This window comes from Mastigoproctus giganteus, chromosome 7, assembly GCF_048544385.1.
Source record: "Mastigoproctus giganteus isolate SK-2022 chromosome 7, ASM4854438v1, whole genome shotgun sequence".
Classification (NCBI taxonomy): Eukaryota; Metazoa; Arthropoda; class Arachnida; order Uropygi; family Thelyphonidae; genus Mastigoproctus; species Mastigoproctus giganteus.
Window position 1 is genome coordinate 125654614 of NC_143581.1, and position 25742 is coordinate 125680355.

The following is a 25742-nucleotide window of genomic DNA, read 5'->3' on the forward strand; positions in this document are numbered from 1 at the left end:
GCTACACATTTGAAGTCTTTCATCATATGGGCACCCTTTGGCAAATTTTTTTGATAGATAAGAAGAGAAACACATGGATTAGGCAGCAAACTCAAGTAAAGGACATTCTTATCAAAACTAAAGAACTAAAATGGCCTTGGGCAGGACATTTAGCTCGAAGAGCATGATGACAGATGGACTAAGAAAATAACAGAATGGTACCCAAGAGGAGCTAGAAGAAAACCTGGAAGACAACAACAGAGATGGACAGATGAAATTCATACGTTTGTGGTTAGTAAATGGATGACCATTGCACAAAACGGACAGAAGGAACTGGAAAGTTGCTGGAGAGGCCTTCATCCCTGAAGCGGATTGAAAATGGCTGATGATGATGATGAAACGATCTCCTTCATACTCAGCATTTAGCCAAGAATACATTTTTAGAATATTTTTATTGTTGACTTTCAGTTACTTTGAATTATTATTTTTACTGTTTATTTTCAATTTCTATTATTATTATTTTCATTTTTGGCTAGGCAGCAAAATCCTGTAGCTTGTTTGTACTGTATGATTAATACTAAGTAAGTAAAACCAATGTTTAGTAATAAAAAAAACAGAAACAATGTCACAGCTTAGCACACTCTTCATATATGAAATTATATTTTCCTTGCAATTAGTTGTTTTATTACCTGGCTAGAGCTTCACAGTTACTTATTAGTGTTTTCATACACACAGAAATGTTATGAATCATATGAAGTTCTGTTCGAGATCCTCCAGGAGTTTCCTTCTTAGTTGTAAGTGACTGCAGATGTTTTAGATAAAAAGGTAGAACTGCTTCTAGTACTGTCTGAAAATAAAATGTTCAACTATTTTAAAAAGGTTTATGCATTTAACAAAAAGTTAATTAAGAATAATTAAGAATAATTATGAAGAATGCTAGCTTGGAGGGGGATATAAGGACTAATAGATTAACAGTAGCCACTGGCAGAGGTGAAAGTGATTCTTGCACTGCTTCTATTGGAATGAGCAGTAGCCTGGAAAACAAGATGCAGGATATTTCAGAGACTGCTGGGAGTCATTGCGGTACAAGTAAATACATGCGTTGTATTAGGGTAGCTAAGAAAAAGAACAGGTGCATGTATACTTGGGTGTACACCAATGCTAGGAGTTTGGTAAATAAATTTGATGAATTTGAGGAATTGCTCAAAGCATCAAAGGCGGATATTGTTGGGATATCAGAGACATGGTGTCACACAGATATAAGGAATGCAGAACTGGAATTTGGGGAGTACAACGTGTACAGAAAGGATAGACAGGATAGGAAGGAAGGAGGGGTTATGCTATTAGTTAAGAAACACATAAAATCCAAGGAAGTGAAGCCAGTCGACATCGCTGGACAGTGCAGTGTCGAGTCAGTTTGGTGTGACTAAGCATTGGAAGATCAAAACTGAGAGTAGGAGTGTGCTATAGGCCTAATGACTCTGATGAGTACAATAAGAAACTGTACAGGGAAATAGAGTGGGCCAGTAAATCGGAGAGCCTTATAATGGGGGATTTTAACTTCCCAGATACTGACTGGAATTTGTGGGTTGGTCACTCACACACTAGCAAGGCTTTTGTGGATTTATTGGATGACTGTTTTCTAGATCAGCAGGTTTGGGAGGCAACTAGACGGAGTAATACTCTTGATCTGATTATCAGTAGTGATTCTTCATGCATTAAGAATATGCAGATAAAAGAACCACTAGGTGGCAGTGATCACAGTGTGCTGAAGTGGGATTTACTCAAAGAAGTAACTACCATCAGGGGTAAAGGGAAGGGTTACTGCTTTCGTAAAGGCAACTACGATGGTCTGAGACAGTATTTAAATTCTATACAGTGGGACCAACTGATGATATACAGCAAATTCAAAATGGGAAGCATTCAAAGAACTTATCTTGGAAGCTACGAGGCTTTACATAACAACTAAGAAATATTGTTCAAGGTTTGGGCCTAAATGGATGTCAGATGAACTATTGAGACATATGGCAGAGAAGAAAAATGCATGGGATACATATAAATTAACACGTGACACAGAAGCATATAATAGATATAAGCTGATCTGTAAGAAAGTTACAAAGGTGGTTAGGCAGGCGAAGGCAGATTACGAGAAATCTTTGGCAAGGGATGCAAAGAAAAACAACAAAGAGTTCTTTACTTATGTAAACTCTAGAAGGAAGAGGATGAATCAGATTGGTCCACTTGATATCGATGGGTCAACTGTTGATGATCCTGCGCAGGTAGCTAACAAACTAAATAAATATTTTGCATCGACATTCACACATGAGGAGTTATTCAGCGAGGGGAATGCCAGAGGTGTATTCAACTCTGGCAGTAGGCTAGATAATCTTATAATAACTGAATGGAAAGTGGAGGAGAAATTGTTGAAGATAAACACAAGAAAGGCACCTGGGGTGGATGGGGTCTATCCAGTTATATTAAAGGAGGCAGCAAAGGAAGTAAGCACACCCTTAACCATAATTACGAGAGCTTCTTTGGACACATGGGGTATACCCATGGACTGTAAATGTGCAAATGTGACCCCAATTCACAAAGGATGATCAATGGGCGAAACAAGTAGTTATAGACCTGTTAGTTTAACTTCTGTTCCAGGAAAATTAATGGAGGCACTGGTTAAAGAAGCACTGCAGAATCATCTAGACAAGACTTCAGTTATAGCTCAGACACAGCATGGTTTTGTTAAGGGAAAGTCTTCCTGACCAATCTGATTGGATACTATGATGCAGTCACAAAAGAACTGGATGCAGGGAATAACTTTGATATTATATACTTGGATCTTAGAAAGGCTTTTAATACTGTTGTACATAGAAGACTGCTGCACAAATTGGAGCAGTGTGGCACTGGAGGCAAATTGCTGCTATGGATAAAGGGGTGGTTGAGCGAGAGAAGTCAGAGAGTGGTAATCAATGGACACTGTTCATCGTGGACTAATGTTATTAGTGTAGTTCCTCAGAGTTCAGTATTGGGTCCATTATTGTTTTCTGTATTTATAAATGATATTGATGATGGTATATCAAGCTTAATGTCCAAGTTTGCAGACCATACAAAGGTTGGCATGGTTGTTAAGGACACTAGTGACACTATGCTGCTACCACAGGATCTGGAATTGTTGAGCAGATGGGCTGAGAGGTGGCAAATGAAGTTTAACATTGACAAATGGAAAGAACTACATATGGGAAATAGCAACCCCAGAGCAAAGTATCAACTCTGTGGTAATACACTGACAGTGGTAGAGAATGAAAAGGACCTGGGGGTAATTGTGCAGGCAGATATGAAGTTTTCTGAGCAGTGCAGACAAGCTGCAAGAGTAGCTCATGGTGTCTTATCAATGATATACAGGAATTTTTCTAGCAGGGAATAGGAGGTGATTATTCCATTGTATAAGGCAATGGTCAGGACACACACTTTCAGTACTGTATACAGGTCTGGAGGCCTCATTTCAAGAAGGATGTAGAGCTGCTGGAACGAGTACAGAGAAGGGCAACAAGATTAGTGAATGGAACAAAGGGTTGCTCATACGAAGAAAGGCTTAAGTTTTGCAAATTACTGTGTCTGAAGACTAGGCACCGGCGAGGTGATCTGATCGAGGTGTATAAAGGCTTGAATGGTTTGAGCATGCTCAATGCTGATGGGATTCTACCTTTTGCTCAGAATAATCACCTGGGAGGGCATAAATTTAATTGAGGAAAGACAGATGTAGGATAGATGTGTGGAAATTTGCCTTTAGGCAGTGGGTAGTTGGTTGATGGAACAGACTTCCATCCTTTGTTGTGGAAGTTGATAGCCTAAATAAATTTAAGGCTCAGCTGGACAGGTATTTCGAACGAACTGAGGGGTGAAGTTGAAGTTTTTTTTTTTTTTTTTTTTCATTTGGCTGATGCTGCATAACCTTGCTTTCTTGCATCATATGCCTCTACTTATGCTAATGCTAATGCTAATAATAAAAAAAAAGATGCAGCATTTGGAGACTAGGCACCTGTGAGGTGATCTGATCAGTGGCAGCTCGTGACTGATATATTGGGGTGATGCTTCTTAAAGTTACATTAAATTGTCTTGGTTATAAGACATGTAGACATAGGTGGTAATAATAATAAGCAAGATTAAAAATACTACAAAACATTAACTGGATACTTACCATTAACAGACATGGATAATCTCGAAATTTTATTTAAAAATAAAATCCATTCTTCGGTTTTTATTTGTTGAAAATAGATTAATAACTTTTTCATTCAAGTTTGATGTACTATTCATATCAGCACTGCTTGATCTGCAGTTCCTTTGATTTTTTTTATCACTTCTATTGGCTGAGCTCTGCCTGTTAATAAAAATATTCATTGTGTTGCACTGTTCTTCACAAAATTTCATATAACTCCGTTGACTCTATATTTTGATTTAAAAAGCCGGGGGGTGCTGCAGTTCTGTAGTGCCTACCAACGACCCACCCCTGGATCTGATTGAGGTGTATAAGGCAATGAATGGTTTGAGCAAGCTCAATGCTGATGGGATTCTTCTATTTGCTCAGATTACGAACCAGAGTAGGCAAAGTTTCAATGTGAGGAAAGACAGTTGTAGAATAGATGTATGGAAGTTTGCCTTTAGCCAGTGGGTAGTTGATTGCTGGAACAGATTTCCACCTATTATTGTGGAAGTTGATAGCTTAAATAAATTTAAGGTTGAACTAGACAAACATTTGGAGAGACTGGATGGGTGAAATGTGAAGGGTTTTTTTTTTTTTGCTGATGCTGTAATAAGCTTGCTTTTTTTGCATCATATGCCTCAACTAATGCTAATATATTTTAGAATAATAATAATATTAATAACAATAAATGGTTCCTCTATAATTCCACCATAAATATTTTGCAAGTTATTTATAGTAAATAATTATCTGCTAATTATTTGAGAATCAAGATGAAATTCTATTAAATACAATAAATAAAATTCAAAATGTTAAAATGGTTAGAAAAAAAAAATAACCACATGAACTGATTAAAAATTACACAAATTAGCTTTAAAGAAATACACTTTTCCATAGGATAATTTGTCAACATTTCTTACTCAACTTGACCAGAGTTTGGTCTTATGAATATAAAAAACAAAGATGATTATTTTTTAAACATTAGCATTAACATTAGCATTAGTACAGGCATTTGAAGCAAGAAAGCAAGCTTATGCAGCATCAGCCAAAAAAAAAAAAAAAAAACCCACTTCCACTTCACCCCTCTGTTCGTTCCAAATACCTGTCCAGCTGAGCCTTAAACTTATTTAGGCTATCAACCTTCACCACAAGGGATGGAAGTCTGTTCCACCAACCAACCACCCGCTGGCTAAAGGCAAATTTCCTCACGTCTATCCTACATCTGTCTTTCCTCAATTTGAATTTATGCCCTCTCAGGTGATTTTTCTGAGTTAGGGGAAGAATCCCATCAGCATTGAGCATACTTAAACCATTCAAGGCTTTATACACCTCTATCAGATCACTTCGCTGGTGCCTAGTCTCCAGACACTGTAATTTGCAAAACTTAAGCCTTTCTTCGTAAGAGCACCCCTTTGTTCCATTCACTAATCTTGTTGCCCTTTTCTGTACTCGTTCCAGCAGCTCTACATCCTTCTTGAAATGAGGCCTCCAGACCTGTATACAGTACTCTAGGTGTGGCCTGACCATTGCCTTATACAATGGAATAATCACCTCCTTATCCCTGCTGGAAAAATTCCTGTATATCATTGACAATACTCCATGAGCTACTCTTGCAGCCCGTCTGCACTGCTCAGAGAACTTCATATCTGCCTGCACAACCACCCCCAAGTCCCTTTCATTCTCTACCACTGTCAGTGTAGTACCACAGAGTTGATACGTTGTTCTGGGGTTGCTGTTTCCCATGTGTAGTACTTTACATTTGTCAATGTTAAACTTCATTTGCCACCTCTCAGCCCATCTGCTCAACCTTTCCAGATCCTGTTGCAGCAGCATAGTGTCAGTAGTGTCCTTGACAACCCTGCCAACCTTTGTATCATCTGCAAACTTGGACATTAAGCTTGATATACCATCATCAATATCATTTATAAATACAGAAAACAATAATGGACCCAACACTGAGCCCTGAGGGACTCCACTAATAACATTAGTCCACGATGAGCAGTGTCCATTGATTACCACTCTCTGTCTTCTCCCCCTCAACCACCCCTTTATCCATAGCAGCAATTTGCCTCCAATGTCACACTGCTCCAATTTGTGTAGCAGTCTTCCATGTGCAACAGTATCAAAAGCCTTTCTAAGATCCAAGTATATAATATCAAAGTTATTCCCTGCATCCAGTTCCTCTGTGACTACATCATAATATCCAATCAAGTTGGTCAGGCAAGACTTCCCCTTAACAAAACCATGCTGTGTCTGAGCTATAACTGAAGTCTTGTCTAAATGATCCTGCAGTGCTTCTTTAACCAGTGCCTCCATTAATTTTCCTGGAACAGAAGTTAAGCTCACAGGTCTATAATTACTTGTGTCAGCCTTTGATCCTCGTTTGTGAATTGGGGTCACATTTGCACATTTCCAGTCTATGGGTACCTCCCCTGAGTCCAAGGAAGCTCTCATAATTATGGCTAAGGGTTTGCTTACTTCCTTTGCTGCCTCCTTTAATATAACTGGATAGATCCCATCCACCCCGGGTGCCTTTCTTGTGTTTATCTTCAACAGTTTCTCCTCCACTTTACTCCCAGTTATTTCAAGATTCTGTAGCTTACAGTTAGAGTTGAATACACCTCTGGCATTCCCCTTGCTGAATAACTCCTCATGTGTGAATGTCTGCAAAATATTCATTTAGTTTGTTAGCTACCTGAGCAGGATCATCAACGGTTGACCCATCAATATCAAGTGGACCAATCTGATTCATCCCCTTCCTTCTAGAGTTAACATAAGTAAAGAACTCTTTGCTGTTTTTCTTTGCATCCCTTGCCACGGATTTCTCGTAATCTGCCTTTGCCTGCCTAACCTCCTTTGTAACTTGGTTGCATATCAACTTGTATCTATCATAGGCTTCTGTGTCATGTGTTAATTTGTAAGTATCCCATGCATTTTTCTTCTCTGCCATATGCCTCATTAGTTCATCTGACATCCATTTTGGCCTAAACCTTGAACAATATTTCTTAATTGGTATGTAAAGCCTAGTAGCTTCCAAGATAAGTTCTTTGAATGCTTCCCATTTTGAATTTGCTGTTGGTAACATCATCAGTTGGTCCCACTGTATAGAATTTAAATACTGTCTCAGTCCATCGTAGTCGCCTTTACGGAAGCAATAACCCTTCCCTTTACCCCTAATGGTAGTTACCTCTTTGAGTAAATCCCACTTCAGCACACTGTGATCACTGCCACCTAGTGGTTCATTTACCTGCAGATTCTTAATGCATGAAGAATCTCTACTGATAATCAAATCAAGAGTATTACTCCCTCTAGTTGCCTCCCAAACATGCTGATGCAGAAAACAATCATCCAATAAATCCACAAAAGCCCTGCTAGTGTGTGAGTAACCAGCCCCCAAATTCCAGTCAATATCTGGGAAATTAAAATCTCCCATTATAAGACTCTCTGATTTACTGGCCCACTCTATTTCCCTGTACAGTTCCTTATTATACTCATCAGAGTCATTAGGCCTATAGCACACTCCTACTCTCAATTTTGATCTCCCAATGCTTACGTCACACCAAACTGACTCAACACTGCACTGTCCGGTGATGTCGACTGGCTTCACTTCCTTGATTTTTATGTGTTTCTTAACTAATAGCATAACCCCTCCCCCCTTCCTATCCTGTCTATCCTTTCTGTAGACGTTGTACTCCCCAAATTGCAGTTCTGCATCCCTTATATCTGTGTGACACCACGTCTCTGATATCCCAACAATATCTGCCTTTTATGTTTTGAGCAATACATCAAATTCATCAAATTTATTTACTAAACTCCTAGCATTGGTGTACACGCAAGTATACCTGCACCTGTTTCTATTCTTAGCTACCCTAACACAACCCATGTGTTTACTTGTACCGCAATGGCTCCCTGCAGTCTCTGAAATACCATGCATCTTGTTTTCCAGGCTTCTGCTCATTCTAATAGAAGCAGTGCAAGAATCTCTTTCACCTCTGCCAGTGGCTACTGTCAATCTATTGGTTTTTGTCTCCCCATAAGCTAGCAGTTTTCCGACCCACCTAACACTGCCTCGATAGCATCAGCAAATATTCTTGCACCCTTTCTATTTAAGTGTATCCCATCCCTGTAGAAGCAACATATCATAATATAATTAAAAATAACTGGTGGTAACATAGTTTTTATATTGTGATACAGAATTTGTTTCCAATTCATGAAAGTAACTAAATGATTAAATAATGATAATAAAATTAAACTTGGCCAATAAAAAAAAAATTTTTTTTTTTTCATAAGCAAAAGCTGCAGATTCTAAAGGAAACTAATCTGCTGATTCCAAAAATAACAAAATTATGTCTAGGTATCTGTTGAAAGATATACTGAAATTTTAGTTTATCTTAACTCAACAGCCAATTTTCAAATATCATGCAATAATACATATGCTATCTTAAAAATGAGTCATTCATTTTAAAATACTTTAAAAAATACTGAAACAAGCACCACATTTATTCCATTATGTTAGAATTATTTACCATACAGAGAATTGTTCTTATAGTCAATATTGCTTTCCTACTTAAGAAATCAGCAGCAATCTCGTAAGGGTAGATTCCAGTGACCTTGTTACTGCTTTTCCATCAGATACATGTCTAATAAAAGTGTTTTCTTTGGTCATTGCTTACATGAGCAGCTCCCGAACTACTGAGATCTGTGGACCCCTACACACACACACACACACACACATATATATATAGTAGTAGTATTATATCATCTAGAAGCAAACAAAGCAGTTGAGAGAAAAATAGGGAAATTTTATGAAAGGCATCATATGTCAAATGCTCCAAAATGTGCAGGGAAGCAGTAAAGGAAGCAAAAGTATATAAAAATGTATAGTTTGTAACATAAGTATAGAGTCTGAAAAGATGGAAAAGAGAAGTACACAGAGTGCCTGAACTAAAAGAGGTTTAAAGGTATTATTTTCCCACATAAGAAGTCTCCTGGGTAAAAAGCTTTCCTGCACGAAAAGTATGTGATAAAGAATATACGGTTTATTATTATAATGACGTTTTCCCACTTAATATAAATTTTTTAAATACAGAAATCCTTTATTTTATATAAAATATAAAATAATATAAGCATTTAGTAATTGAACAAGTTAGTGCATAGCATCATTTTCATTCATAGTAAGTTACCAAAGTAGGTGAAATGGCAACGTTTTTTAAATCTCACATTGTGAATGACTTCACAATGAGTCGCCCCAATATTGTACTATCTCCAATAAGTAATGTCTCATCACTGGAGAAGAATAATGTTACTTATTCTCAGTGGATATCACCACACAAGAGTGGTGGTATCTGCCGAAAATCCACTGGTGAAGTGTTGCCTATTTAAGAATCCACTGTCGAAGGTAGTTCAATAGCAGGACAACTCATTGTGAGATATAACAAAAATGATGCCATTTCACCTACTTCAGTGATTTACTACAAACTAAAATGATACTATGCACCAACTTGTTCGATGAGTGAATTTTTCATAGGCAGAGGCTTTCAGTTCTAAAACATTTTAGTATAAACATTTTTATATAATGGAAGTGACATACTGCAATTGTTTTTATCAATATCCATAATTGGGTACATTGACAATGTTAAGCATTAAGTTCTGATGGTTGTGAACAGTTTTGAATTACTTAGTGGATTTTTGCTCTGTCTTATTGTAATTGTGATCTTTTAAGGTACAGTAGAACATCAGTTATCCAGAAGTCAGTTATATGGAATAATTCTAAAGGCTGATCTTTCTTCTTTTTTTTAAAATTATTATTAAGTTAACGGTAGTTCAGTAAGCAATGGTTATAGTGATCACGTTTGCAAATTTAATTTTGATTATAATAAGCGAAAGATCTTGTTTACTACCTGTTTATAACAGATTGTACAAACAAAAAGCCCAATAAACCAAAAACTGCAAATTGTTTTATGGTTGTGACCTAAAAATTAAGAGGTAATGAAGATTTTAAGGCAAGCACTGGTTGGCTGAAAAATTTTAAACTGAGACATGGTATACATGAACTGGTCGTTTAAGGTGAGAAGCGTTCTGCAGACAAATCAGTAGCGGTGTCCTTTAAAAGTAAGTTCCCTTCAGTTAAGCAAATTATGAGAAAGAAAATGTTTAAAAGGTTGATGATATGGGGGCTTATTATGGAAAGCATTACTGAGAAAAACCCTAGCCACTAAAAGAGAAATGCTTGCACCAAGTTTTAAGATGAGAAAATAGTGAGTTACAATTGCTATGCGTGCAAATATCATTGGGATACACAGATTGTCCATGCTCACTATTGGTTAGTCGAAAAAACCAAGAGAATTTAAAAATATTTCTAATTTTCCTGTTTTGTATAAAAATCATAAAAATGCCTGGATGGATGTTTCTGTTTTCCGAGATTGGCTTATAATTTTTTTATTTAATTAATCTTAATTATTCAATTTTTGGGTAAGATTAAATTTATTTAATCTTATCAGAAAATTTTCTCGTTCGATTATCAGGAAAATTTGGCTATCGGGAAGAGGTCTGACATCAATTATTCCAGATAACTGAAGCTCTACTGTATGTTGAAACTCTAAAGGAGCTCATCCTTCCAAGTTGGTAATGAATTTAATGAAACAGAATGCTAAGCAATTAGAATTCCTCAGTTTAAAAATGTTTCCCATAGGCAGAGTAAAATATTTATAAATTCTGAAATAGTACTTAAAAAGGATCTTTAACTTATGTATGTATATCTTTTCAATTTTATTTGTGTAGTTAATAGTTCACACCCTTAAGGTATTTTCTCTTCAAGGAAATTTTTCCTCGTAAGAAATTCTATACCTCCACTCCTTTGGTAAACTTCTTATCTGGGTTGGGTTCTATTGTATATAATTTGTGTTTGGTTTTTAATTACTATTTGTAATTTCTTTACTTATTTTTCATTTTCAAATAAAACAGTTTAAATCTTTTTGAAAATTTTGTGAATAAAAAATGGCAGTTCAGAATAGCAGTTTACAGAGTTGTTTGTTGTTTGTTATTTGGTTTTTAGGAACATTAGCAACTAAGGCCATATTGCTCCGGGGATCATTCCCTGACCTTTCTGCATCCTCTGTATTTGGTGGATCATGGGCTCGAACCCCCGACTGATCAAAATCAAGGAGCGTGTGCTATGCACTGCTGCTCCTGCCCACCTGGCTATGGAGATGCCAGTTTACAGAGTAGTTATGGTAGTTAAGGTTTATAGACATCATTAAAACATCAATATATGTCAATGAAATTGTATTTCTATTAAATAAATAAAATAAACCTTTGAAAGAAAATTGTTATCAAATAGACAGAAAGTAAGTTAGTTGGTTATTTGGTGCATTGGCAGTTAAGCCTATAATGTTTCAAATTAAGGTGAAGACAGAAACATTAATAAATATATTTGGTAACCTCCAAAGAGGTTATCACATTAAGAGAAGTAAATGCAAATAAATGTGTATAAATGCATGGATTGTAAAAAGTTAAAAACATCAGCATTCTGTCTGTCATCTAAAATCTGCTTGAGTGTAAAAGGTTTAGTATTAGAATTATAATGGTTAAATGATGCAAGGAAGTGAGCTTTCTTGCATCATTTAGCACGGTGTGCAGAAAGAAGTATATAAACAAGTTTATATACTTCTTTAAATGCTGACTATTTATTGTAATTTGAATTTACAGACACTACAAAGATCTGAACTATATGCATAGAATTGCTCATAACCTAGATTTTTAGATGTATTATATAATGGTAGTGTTTCAGCATCTTTTCTTTATAGCCTTTAACAAGTATTGGAATTTGAAGTTATATACAATTGCTTTTAACAATCTAGGGAAGAAAAAAAATAATCATAACAGCAACAGGTACATGGTGCATTACTTCACCAGTAAATCAATGTTTTTTGGGAGAAAAATTCAAGAGTTTAAAATGGGAAACTTTAAAAATGTATTTTTAATTCACTCATTATATTGTGTAATAAGATCAAAAAATATCACTACAATCAACAGTCTTGTTATCAAAAATAAATAAAAAATAAAAATAAATAAATATATCCTGTATATATATATATATATTAAATGTAATTTAAAATAAAAGTGATAGTTGATGGAAAGATAAAAATAAAATAAAATATGAATAAGCAAGGTATGACAAAAGCACCAAAACATGCAAAGAAGCAGTAAAGAATGCAAAAGTATATAAGCATGTAAGAATAGACAAGTTTGATAAAGTTTGCATAGATGGAGGTGAGAATTACACAAAGTGCCAAGGACTAGAAGGGTAAGGATAGTAGAAAAAAGAAGTAATGTAGATTTGAAAAAGGCAAAAGAATGTTAATATCCTAAAAGTTATGATGAATTATGAAAATTATGGGTTGAACTGCAAAACCAATTTGGAGATGAAGGAACTGTAAAGCAAAAATATTAATACCATATAATTAAACAAAATAAAGTAAAAAAAAAAATAAATAAATAAAGTAAAATGAAATAAAATAAAAGGTAGTAGAGCTGTCATCAGATATGGATGGGTAAATTTAGTTAAAAGTAAATATGTCGAATACAGGGATGGCAAAAATGCAAAATCTGATGTCAGCAGAAGTAAATATTGATACATGGTCATTAACCTGACCATGCGTTTCTATACTTGCCCATAACAGTAGAAAAAATGTGAAATAAAGCTAAAAAGAAAAAAAAAAAAAAGTTAGCATATTCTTTTACAGTATGGACAAGGTAGTCCCAATGCTGTCAATGATATGAAAATTATTAAGGTAAAAATAAGGATAATGCTAAAAACTATAATTAAGTGTTTTCAGAGTGGGAAAAGGTTTTGAAATATATGTAGATTTTTGAGTAAATATGGAAAAATATTTTAGTGTTGGAATTTTATGGAGATTAGAAGAATTTAAAATAAACAGTAGTAAGCACATAGTGTAGGGAGAGGTATTAAATGGAGGATGGGGAAGGGATAAAGACATAGTTAAATAAAGATGAAAATAGCGATAGAATGAAGATAGTTGGATTGTTCGTATCACCCTCGTACTGCACTAATACACTAATACAAGCACTAATTAACTGTCACTTGGACTTTAAATTACATTTAATATTCGTTTAAGTTTTAGCCATCTGCAACTTAGTGTGAGGCTATTCTTTAAACCATACCTACTCAAGATTCATAGTTTTTGATGGATTTGACTTTTGCAGATCTTGCTATATTCAATTTATACCTTCCATACAACATGAGTAAAATAACAGATACGAAAACAGTGAGTCAGCACTGTGTCACCTCTAGTGACACAGTGCTGACTAGAAAATGTGCTGCATTCCATCCATCTCCTGAGGATAGTCTGTTAAATCTTACACAGGAGAAATATACTTTTGGTCCTGACCTAAATTCTGTTCATTTCAAACCTGGACTCAATAAGCATATTCTAAATCAGACACTGTCCTTTTCCAAATGCCACGATAAACGTTGTATGACCTGTCCCTCTATGGGTAACCTCAAAATTAACCATAGCACAAATCCCCTACCTTTTTGCAAAACTACAAATATCATCTATCTACTTACCTGTAAAATTTGCAAAATTTACTAATTATGTAGGACAAACATCAATCTCCATAAATATCAGAATTAATGGACATAGGTCAAAAAAGTAATAACTGTCCATAGGTAAAAACAACAACAACACAGATTTGGAACTACTCCACTTTCACCACCACTAATGCTATCATAAAAATCTTAGCTGTCATTGAAAATAGCCTCACAGCTCTTTTAACACCAAACACTGTATTTATAAATTATTTAACATTAGTCATATAAATTATTTCACTAAGTCATGGCAATAAAAAGCATAATCCATACAAAAATATAAAATTTGATTTTAAAAATATCCTTAGCTCTTGGGACAACACTACCCTTGATCTACCTAAAATAAACCACTTCCTTCTTAGCATCAAAAAATCTATTCTTAAAGCTTTAGTTTCATTCTTTCAAAAATTCATGTTCAATAATATCCAAACACATAATACAAGACATTGGTCTCTACAGAATTGGCAATATTACAACTCACTGGAGGCACAATATGGCCTTAGTAGCCCTTGTTCAATTAAATAACATATCAACCAACCAACCAACAACTCACTGCATTGAATTTTGCAATATAAAATTTGCACAAAATGGTTCGGCAAATTACCCTGGTCATTTATCAATAGGAAGCTGGTTATCACCTGGCCATTTATCAAAATAAGGAAGCTAGATATTATCATTCTTCTCTTTCTTGCTTTTTTGGCGATTCCCCTCTACTTCTCTCTCTCTCTCTCTCTCTCTCTCTCTCTCTCTCTCTCTCTCTCTCTCTCTCAGGGTAACATGGGACTTTTTTTTTTTTTTTTTTTTGCTAGTGCAGCATATGCCTCAGGCTTCCTTGCATCATATGACTAATAATAATAATAATATTCTACTTACAGATCTCCCATGCCACTGCAAAAATCCTGTCTATGCTCCATATATTGATCAATATCATGGGCTTATTATAACGGGCAATATTAATATCATAAAAAACCAGCACTTTTATGTACAACAAATCTATGTCAGTGATTTCTTTTTCAGATTTTATTAAAATTATAAAAATATGACTTACTTTTGTTTTGTTTTGTTTTTAAAATACTTTACTTTTGTTTGTTTTTTAAATACTTTACTTTTGTTTTTCTTTTAAATACTCACTTTTGTTTTAAAAAAATACTTTACTTTTGCTTTTAAATGCTCACTTTAGAAAACGTACAAACAGAAAAAGATCACTGCTTTTCAATATTAAGGTGAATAAATAAATATAATGATAAACCTAAAATTGAAATATTCGAAAATTTTATTAAGTACAATAATAGTTACTGAACAAAACTTAACATTTAATGACATAATCGAGGCTGGATATTTTTAGATAATTGTTCAAAATTTGGTTGCAAATTTGTGAAGCCAATCTTAGTACATGAAGTTCATGTCCTGATGGTATTTCTCAATGAAGCTCCAGATCCTGATGGTATTTCTCCACTTGTTCTCAAAACCTGTGCTCCTGAACTTACTCATGTTTTTTGCCTTTTTTTCACTTTCTTAATCCAAAGGTGTTTTTCCTTCTGCTTGGAAATTTGCTCATATTCAGCCAGTTCCTAAAAAGCCGACAAATCCCTCCAATCCAATTATTGTCCCATTGCAATTACTTCTACTCTTTCTAAAGTAATGGAGAAATCAATTAACCGCCAACTCTTAAACTACCTAGAAACCTTCCGTCTGATCAATGATTGCCAATATGGATTCCATCAGTGTCGATCGACAGGTGATATTCTGGCTTATGTTGCAAATTTATGGACTAATTCAATGGAAAAGTTCGGTGAAACACAAGCAGTTGCTCTTGAGATCTCAAAGGCTTTTGATCATGTTTGGCATAAAGATCTTCTACACAAGCTTCCATCTTATGGTTTGCCAACTGTTCTTTGTAACTGGTTATCCAGTTTTCTCTCTGACTGCTCTCTGAGGATAATGGTAGATGGCTCTCTGTATTCTAACTTCTCTACTAATGCTGGTGTCCCCCAAATTCATTTCTGTCCCTCCATTCTTTTCCTCTTGTATATTAATGACCTTCCATTGACTGGAAATCCTATCCATAGTTTTGCTGATGACAGCACATTGCATTGAACTTTCCAGTTTGAGAAACCTTGCCCTGCTCAATCAGTTTCAAATTTTGCTGAATATCCGCCACCAATTCCTTAAATATGCCGATCTCCAGGTAATTCTCCAGTGGGGCAAAGACAACTTAGGTGATTTCAATCCTTCTGAAACTCAGTCCTGTCTTATATCCCACAAAAAGGATTCTTCTGCTCCTATGCTTATCTTTGGTGGCACTTCGATTTCTAGGCAAGTTGATATATCTACTTTGGGCATTAATCTCTCTTGGCACAAGCACATTACAAATATTGCTTTCTCTGCATCTAAAAAACTTGGTTTTCTCTTTTGCCCTCGGCGTTACTTTTCTTCCAAACAGCTGCTCACTCTGTATAAATCGCAAATCCGCCCTGCCATGGAATATTGTTCTCACATCTGGGGTGGTGCCCCCAAAACCTCTCTGAGGCTTCTTGATTCCATTCAGAAGAGGGCAGTTAAGTTAATTAATGATTCATCTCTAACAGAGTCTCTCCACTCGCTTTCTCATAGACGTACTGTTTCTGCTGCATGCCTCTTCTACAGATACTTCCATGAGCACTGTTCTTCTGAATTGGCTTCTATAATTCCCGCTCTCTCTCTCTCTCTCTCTCTCTCTCTCTCTCTCTCTCTTTCAAAGTAGTCCAAACACGTGCCGCTACCAGCCAACGTCCATTTACTGTCCAACTTCAAACTCACATAACCAACTTTTCTTCTTCCTCGTTTATTCATGCAGCTGTCATTTTTCTGGAACAACCTTCCTTCATACGTATTTCCTGAAAATTACAGTCTACAGCAGTTCAAGTCTATTGTCAACAAATATCTTCTTTCATCTTCTCAACCTCCAACCCAAGCACGGTACTAAGTACTATAGGTTCTATTACCTCTCGAGTTTGGGGTTTTCATTAAAATATATATATATATATATATATATATACTCATCCATTATTCTGTTTATTTTAAAATATTTATTTGATTTTAAGAGTGAAAAAAATCTGCTTGCAAAACATACATTGATCTGAACAAAGTAGCCATTTTCATGGCATTTTATTTTATAAGTGGAAAGTCTTCAGATGGGAGAGTGTTGTAGAATTCAAATAGTTTATTTCTGCAGTCCATATACCTATTTTTGAATCATATTTTGGCTTGAAGATCAATAATTTCAAGTTGCAATCTGGGATTGTAATTTTCAGCTAGAAGTAAATGGGTTCTCAAACAAATGTTTATGTCTTTTTCATGGGATTTTATATCAGCAAATCGACTTTCAAATTTGTCAAAAAGTAATTGTAATAACGAAAGGCAATGATTGTTTGGAAATGTGTTTTTCCTTTAGCTCAGTACAATATTAAAAGTTATACGTTAAACTCAATGCAACAAGGCATCATAGGTTTAAGAGTACAAATAATCTATATAATATTGGTGTGGATACACCATAAATCACTCTTAAAGGCACAAAACTATATTTGTAGTGTAAAAAGGCATCCTATTGTCTGTATCTCATATTGTCCTCCTTCTTCACAATGTTTCCATGTATTGTGCTACCTCGAATAAGTAATGCTTCTCTAAAAGAAAAGACTATTGTTGCTTATTCTCAGTGGGCACCACCACCCATTTTCATCGATGGGTGGGCAGGTACCCTGATATTGCAGACATGACAATCCAGTTGTGAAGGTAATCACACAATATGAGAGATGCTAAAATGTGTACATGATAATGTGTAAGTTAAACTCAATGCAACATGGGTGGTGGTGGTGCCCACTGAGAATAAGTAACAATAGTCTTCTCTTTTAGTGAAGCGTTACTTATTCAAGGTAGTGCAATACATGGCAATTCGTTGCGAAGGAGGAGCACAATATGAGATACAGATAAAATGATGCCCTTTTACACTACAAATGTGGTTTTTTGCCTTTAAGAGTGATTTATGGTGTGTTCACACCAATATTATATAGAATATTCAAAGTGAACTAAATTGTCTTGCTCAATTTGGGATTTAAATAATAACAACTTATTTTCAAATGATTTGATGTCACCAAACAAATCAGACCAATTTTCTTTTCCCTTGTAGTTTTAAATTAAGAGCATTTAAATGACTAGAAATGTATGTATGTATGAATTGAAAGATCAAACAGTGCCACTCCATATTTCACAGTTGTTTTATTGGTTTCCCTTTTTCTGTGTTGAAACATTCAGTGATGTTTCAACAGCCACATTAAGGCCATGCGATCTTATAAAATTTACAGTTGAAATAATTACAGTCATAATGTGTTGGAGATCCAATACTTTTCCATAAAAAGCTTCTTGATGAGCAATGCAGTGAATTCCAATCTGAAATTAAGCTCTGATATCTATCATTTTCTTGATTATTCTACCCATAAGCCCAATGTTTTTATCAATCATATTTTTTGCACCGCCAGTTGTTACTCCTACCAGTTTTTTAATAATTAATTCTAACTTTTCAATTGATTGCCAAAAATTTTCAAAAAGATTTTCACCTGCAGTTGTTCCATGTATACTCTGTAGGTGCACTAAATCTTCAACTGGAAGATTTAGTGGATCTTCCAGTTGAAGATTTAGTGCACCTACAGAGTATACATGATCAATTATGATCAACTGATCATAATTCTAGTATGATACAAAATTATCATACGTGGAATTGATTATGATCAAAATTATGATCAATTCCACGTATGAAGATGATGACTTGGGATGTGTCATTTACATCAGTACTGTCATTCAGTGCCACACTAAAATATTTAATTTGTTTTATGTTTTGCAAAAGTTGCTGGAACAAATTCTTTCCAATATCTTCTACTCTTCGAATAATTGCTTGTCGAGACAAACTAATGTCTTGCATCATCATTCCTCTCTCCGGACACCATCAATGAACAGTTTACTTTCAAAAGCGATGAAATGTGCAACATGATAACTGGCACTTACAGCAGATACATTTCTTGACTGATACGTTTTCAGCATGTTTTGTTGTTTTCTTAATTCATTTTGTAACTTTGATTATTTTTCTTTTTGCAACACTCCTTTAGGTTGATCATAAGATTTATGCTTGGAATCAATGTCATTTTAAATTATATTCTTTGAAAACTCACACAGTCTCCTGACACTGCTTTTTCGTGGTAATCAATGAAGAAATAGCATTAGCATTAGCATTAGTAGAGGCATTTGATGCAAGAAAGCAAGCTTATGCAGCATCAGCCAAAAAAAAAAAAAAAAAAAAACCCACTTCCACTTCACCCCTCTGTTCGTTCAAAATACCTGTCCAGCTGAGCCTTAAACTTATTTAGGCTATCAACCTCCACCACAAGGGATGGCATAGGAAGGGATAGTCTTCAGTTCACCTTGGATCAAAAACACGACGCTCCAAATCAATTTTTCCCTTTTGGAACATTTTTATGAATGATTTTTTTAAATTCAATACAAATTAATAATTAATTCAATGCAATGAACAAGCTACATCAAAATACGTAACTGTATTTAGCATATATGACTGCATGAACCACATGTACATGTTTGATACAGTCGAGCTGGAAGCTTGCATTCCTGTACACCCAGTGACGATCATTGCTGTTTTAGTTCACTTTCTCACGGGCCTTATAAAAATTATTTGCGGGTCAGATCCGGCCCATGGGCTGTAGGTTGGACACCAATGGTGTACATGATAGATGATGGTATACATGTATACTTGCATGTATACCAACGCTAGAAGTATAGTAAATAAATTTGATGAATTTGAAGTGTTGGTCAAGACATCAAAGGCAGATATTGTTGGGATATCAGAGACGTGATGTCACACAGATATTACGAATGTAGAATTGGAATTTGAGGAGTACGATGTGCATAGAAAGGACAGACAGGATAGGAAGGGAGGAGGGGTTATGCTGTTAATTAAGAAAAATATAAAATCAAAAGAAGTGCTGTTGTTTTGTATATTCATCAATGATATTGATGAAGGTATATCAGGCTTGTTTGTTTGTTATTTGGTTTTTAGGAGCATTAGCAACTAAGGCCATATTGCTCCGGGATATGCGGTGGTCATTTCGTGACCTTTCCGCATCCTCCGTATTTGGTGGTGACGGGCTCGAACCCCGGTCTAATCAAGAAGCGTGTGCTACGCACTGCTGCTCCTTCCCACCTGGCTACGGAGGCGCCATATCAGGCTTAGTGTTGAAGTTTGCAGATGATACAAAGGTTGACAGGGTTGTTAATAACAGTAATGGCACTGTGCTACTGCAACAGGATCTAGAAAATTTGGGAAGATGGTTAACATTGACAATTGCAAAGTACTGCATATGGGTAGAAGTAACCCCAGAGGAACATAACAACTGTGGTACTACACTTAAGGTGGTAGAAAATGAAAAAGACCTGAGAGTAATTGTGCAGTCAGATATGAAGTTTTCTGACCAATGCAGACAGGCTGCCAGGGTAGGTCATGGGGTTTTGTCAATGATATATAGGAATTTTGTTAGCAGGGAAAAGGAGGTTATTGTCCCTCTGTATAAGGCAATGGTCAGGCCATGCCTTGAGTACTGCGTACAGGTCTGGAGGCCACATTTTAGGAAGGATGTAGATGGAACTATTTTCTATTTCATTTCTAAGTTGATTATAGTAATTTGCTTGAGCATGTACAGAGAAGGGAAACAAGATTGGTGAGGGGAATTAGGGATCCTCTTACCAAAAGAGGCTTAAGTTCTACAAATTGCAGCAGCTGGAGACTAGGCACCTGTGAAGTGATCTGATTGAGGTGTATAAGGCCTTGAATGGGTTGAGCATGCTGAATTCTGATGGGATTCCTCCATTTGTTCAGATTATGAACCTAAGGGGGCATAAATTCAAATTGAGGAAAGACAGCTGTAGAATAGATATGTGGAGATTTGCCTTTAGCTAGTGGGTGGTTAATTGCTGGAACAAACTTCCATCAGTCGCTGTGGTAGTTGATAAGTTAAATAAATTTAAGGAGGAACTGGTCAAATATTTAGAAGAAATGGTTTTGTGAATTTTTTTTTGGCTGACGCTGCATAAGCTCATATGTTTGCTTTCTTGCATCGCATGCCAGCGCTACTACTAGTACATTGTAAAAGCTATCTCAAATGCCTACAAACTGTACAATAACTGCTACACACCATACTGCAATCTTAAGAAATATATAAAAGAATTACAGGACAATTTCATCATCACCCCAGCAGGACTAAAATAGCAGGAAGTTTTACTTCCTGCTATTTTAGTCCTGCTTCCACAATTAAAAAGCTAATAGCTTTATATAAAAAACTAAATACTAAATTACAGAACTCAATCCTACCCTTTCTGAATATGATTGCCAAATTCCATTAACAACCTGTAGGCTTCAGATTCATTACTAGTTCCAAAAATATTGGCTGCTACCTCCCAGGTAAACAATTTTTCAAATTACTCAATACTATTTTTAACAATTTAACAATCTTTGGATCATAAACAATAACCAAGCTATCATCAACACCTTCAAATCTGACAGCACCATAACCAGCCTAGAAAGTTTTGATTTCACCAACCTCTTCACTTAAATCCCACATAAACTTCTGGTATTTGTGCTAAAACAACTTTATCACAGATACAAAGACAAATTGAATAAAAGTGATAATACATGGAACAATTGTGTCAATCTCTGTTTACTTAATAACTATTATCTTTGATGGCAAACTCACTTATAAACAAATCATTTCACACTATTACTTAAATAGAAAGGGTGCAAGAATTTTTGCTGATGCTGTCGAGGCAGAGTTAGGTGGGTTGGAAAACTGCTAGTTGGGGAGGATACAAGGACTAATAGATTAACAGTAGCCACTGGCAGAGGTGGAAGTGATTCTTGCACTGCTTCTATTGAAATGAGCAGAAGCCTGAAAAACAAGATGCAGGATATTTCAGAGACTGCTGGGAGTCATTGCGGTACAAGTAAACACATGGGTTGTGTTAGGGTAGCTAGGAATAGAAACAGGTGCATGTATACCTGCGTGTACACCAATGCTAGGAGTTTGGTAAATAAATTTGATGAATTTGAGGTATTGCTCAAAACATCAAAGGCAAATATTGTTGGGATATCAGAGACGTGGTGGCACACTGATATAAGGAATGCGGAACTAGAATTTGGGGAATACAATGTGTATAGAAAGGATAGACAGGACAGGAGGGGAGGAGGGGTTATGCTATTAGTTAAGAAACACATAAAGTCCAAGGAAGTGAAGCCAGTCAACACTGATGGACAGGGCAGTGTCGAGTCAGTTTCGTGTGACATAAGCATAGGGAAATCAAAATTGAGAGTAGGAGTGTGCTATAGGCCTAATGACTCTGATGAGTATAATAAGATATTGTACAGGGAAATAGAGTGGGCCAGTAAATCAGAGAGTCTTATAATGGGGTATTTTAATTTCCCAGATATTGACTGGAATTTGTGGGTTGGTCACTCGCACACTAGCAAGGCTTTTGTGGATTTATTGGATGATTGTTTTCTACATCAGCATGTTCGTGAGGCAACAAGAGGGACAAATCATTTCACACTATTACTTAAATAGAAAGGGTGCAAGAATTTTTGCTGATGCTGTCGAGGCAGAATTAGGTGGGTTGGAAAACTGCTGGTGGTGATCAATACTCAATACTCAGATCAATACTCTTGATCTGATTATCAGTAGTGATTCTTCATGCATTAAGAATCTGCAGATAAATGAACCACTAGGTGGTAGTGATCACAGTGTGTTGAAGTGGGATTTACTCAAGGAGGTAACTACCATCAGAGGTAAAGGGAAGGGTTTTTGTTTTCGTAAAGGCGACTATGGTTGTTGTTTGTTGTTGTTGTTGTTTTCGTTTTTTAGGAGCATTAGCAGCTAAGGCCATATTGCTCCAGGATATGCAGTGGTCATTCCCTGACCTTTCCGCATTTTGCCGTATTTGGTGGTGACGGGCTCGAACCCCGGTCTAATCAAGAAGCGTGTGCTATGCACTGCTGCTCCTTCCCACCTGGCTACGGAGGCGCCTACGCGACTATGGTGGTCTGAGACAGTATTTAAATTCTATACAATGGGACCAACTGATGATGTTACCAACAGCAAACTCAAAATGGGAAGCATTCAAGGAACTAATCTTGGAGGCTACCAGGCTTTACATACCAACTAAGAAATATTGTTCAAGGTTTAGGCCTAAATGGTTGTCAGATGAACTAATGAGACATGTGGCAGAGAAGAAAATGCATGGGATACATACAAATTAATGGGTGACATGGAAGCCTATGATAGACATAAGTTGGTCTGTAACCAAGTCACAAAGGAGATTAGGCAGGCAAAGGCAGACTACGAAAAATCCTTGGCAAAGGATGCAAAGAAAAACAGAAAAGAGTACTTTACCTATTTAAACTCAAGAAGGAAAGAGATGAATCAGATTGGTCCACTGGATATTGATGGTTCAACAGTTGAGGATCCTGCTCAGGTGGCTAACAATCTAAATGAGTATTTTGCATCTACATTCACGCATGAGGAGTTATTCAGGAAGGAGAATGATGTAGGTAAAGTAAACATTGGCAGTGAGCTGGATGATTTTGTAATAACTGAGAGGAAAGTGGAGGAGAGATTGTTGAGGATAAACATAAAAAAGGCACCTGGGGTGGATGAGATCTATCCAGTTATATTAAAGGAGGCAGCAAAGGAAGTAAGCAAACCCCTAGCCATAATTATGAGAACTTCTTTGGACTCAGGGGAGATACCCATAGACTGGAGATGTGCAAATGTAACCCCAATTCACAAAGGAGGATCAAAGGCTAACACAAGTAATTATAGACCTGTTAGTTTAACTTCTGTTCCAGGTAAATTAATGGAGGCACTGGTTAAAGAAGCACTGCAGGATCATCTAGACAAGAATTCAGTTATAGCTCAGACGCAGCATTTTTTTGTTAGGGGCAGGTCTTGTCTGACCAATTTGATTGGATACTATGATGTGGTCACAAAAGAACTGGATGCAGGGAATAACTTTGATATTATATATTTGGATTTTAGAAAGGCTTTTGATACTGTTGCACATGGAAGACTGCTGCACAAATTGGAGCAGTGTGGCATTGGAGGCAAATTGCTGCTATGGATAAGGGGATGGTTGAGGGGGAGAAGACAGAGAGTGGTAATCAATGGACACTGCTCAACGTGGACTAATGTTATTAGTGGAGTTCCTCAGGGTTCAGTGTTGGGTCCGTTGTTGTTTTCGGTGTTTTTGAATGATATTGATGATGGGATATCAAGTTTAATGTCCAAGTTTGCAGATGATACAAAGGTTGGCAGGGTTGTTAAGGACACCACTGACGCTATGCTGCTGCAACAGGATCTGGAAAGGTTGAACAGATGGGCTGAGAGGTGGCAAATGAAGTTTAACATTGACAAATGTAAAGTACTACATATGGGAAACAGTAACCCCAGAGGAACGTATTAGGGAATAATTTCGACATTGTTTATTTAGATTTCAGCAAAGCTTTTGACTCAGTCCCACATGAGCGGTTGCTTTATAAGCTGGAACAGGTTGGAATCACTGGGAAAATCCTTAGATGGATAGAAGGATGGCTTCAGGGCAGGAGGCAGAGGGTTGTGATAAATGGCTATTCCTCAGATTGGGTTGATGTAAGAAGTGGGGTTCCCCAAGGATCAGTATTAGGACCACTGTTGTTTTTAATTTTCATAAACGACATTGATGAAGGGATAGAGGGCGTGATGTCTAAATTTGCAGATGATGTTAAAATTGGTAGAGTAGTTAATGATCACTGTCAAGCTGAGCTTCTTCAGAGAGACCTAGATAGACTTCAAGAATGGTCAGAAAAATGGCAGCTGTGCTTTAATCCAACAAAGTGTAAGGTATTACACCTGGGAAACAGTAATCCCAAAATAACTTATTCACTTGGTGGAGTTCAACTAAACCCAGTACTGGAGGAAAGGGACTTGGGTGTTACGATACGGTCAGACATGAAATTCTCTGAGCATTGTAAACAGGTTGCAAGGAAGGCCCATGGTGTCCTATCGATGATCTATCGAACTTTTGCAAGTAGAGATAGGGACGTGATAATCCCATTATATAAGGCCTATGTTAGACCACACTTGGAATACTGTGTTCAAGTATGGAGACCGCACCTAAAGAAAGACATCGAGCTTCTTGAAAAGGTGCAAAGAAGGGTAACTCGCCTGGTGAGATCGGCAAAAGGGCGTCCTTATGAAGAAAGACTTCGAATATGTGGGTTGCAGAGTTTGGAAACTAGACACCTTAGAGGAGATTTGATTGAGGTGTTTAAGGCTCTGAGAGGCATCAGTAAAATGAATGAGGACAAAATTTTCAAGATTATAAATGATGCTAGAACTAGGGGACATAAATTCAAGTTACGCGGGGAAATGTTTAGATTGGACTGCAGGAAGTTTTATTTTAGCCAGCGAGTTATAAATTACTGGAATAAGTTGCCTTCATGGGTGGTAGAGGCCGACAGTTTGGGGAAATTCAAAGGTCATCTGGATAGTACTTTCGGGTAAGGGAAGCGCATAGGATGATAGGATTAATTTCCTTTTTATTTAATTTTTAATTTCATTTTATTATTTTTATTTATTTATTAATTATTATTATTATTTATTTATTTATTTAATTTTTGTTTTTATCATTGTTTTGCTCAGATTTTTTTTTTTTTTTTTTGGCTGGTGCAGCATAAGCCATAGGCTTTCTTGCACCATACGGCCGTTACTAATACTAATACTAATACTAACTCTGCGGTACTACACTGACAGTGGTGGAGAATGAAAAGGACCTGGGGGTAATTGTGCAGGCAGATATGAAGTTCTCTGAGCAGTGCAGACGAGCTGCAAAGAG

General features: G+C 36.3%; 1 protein-coding gene across 1 annotated transcript in view; it reads right to left on the reverse strand.

Annotated features, from left to right (window-relative positions):
* unc80 (unc80, NALCN channel complex subunit) overlaps positions 1 to 25742 on the reverse strand; it is a 1843891-nt gene that overhangs the window by 483618 nt on the left and 1334531 nt on the right. The window contains exon 49 of the mRNA XM_090378420.1: positions 669 to 826. Coding sequence (XP_090234546.1) covers positions 669 to 826 — 158 coding nt within the window. The remainder of the gene's footprint in view (positions 1 to 668; positions 827 to 25742) is intronic.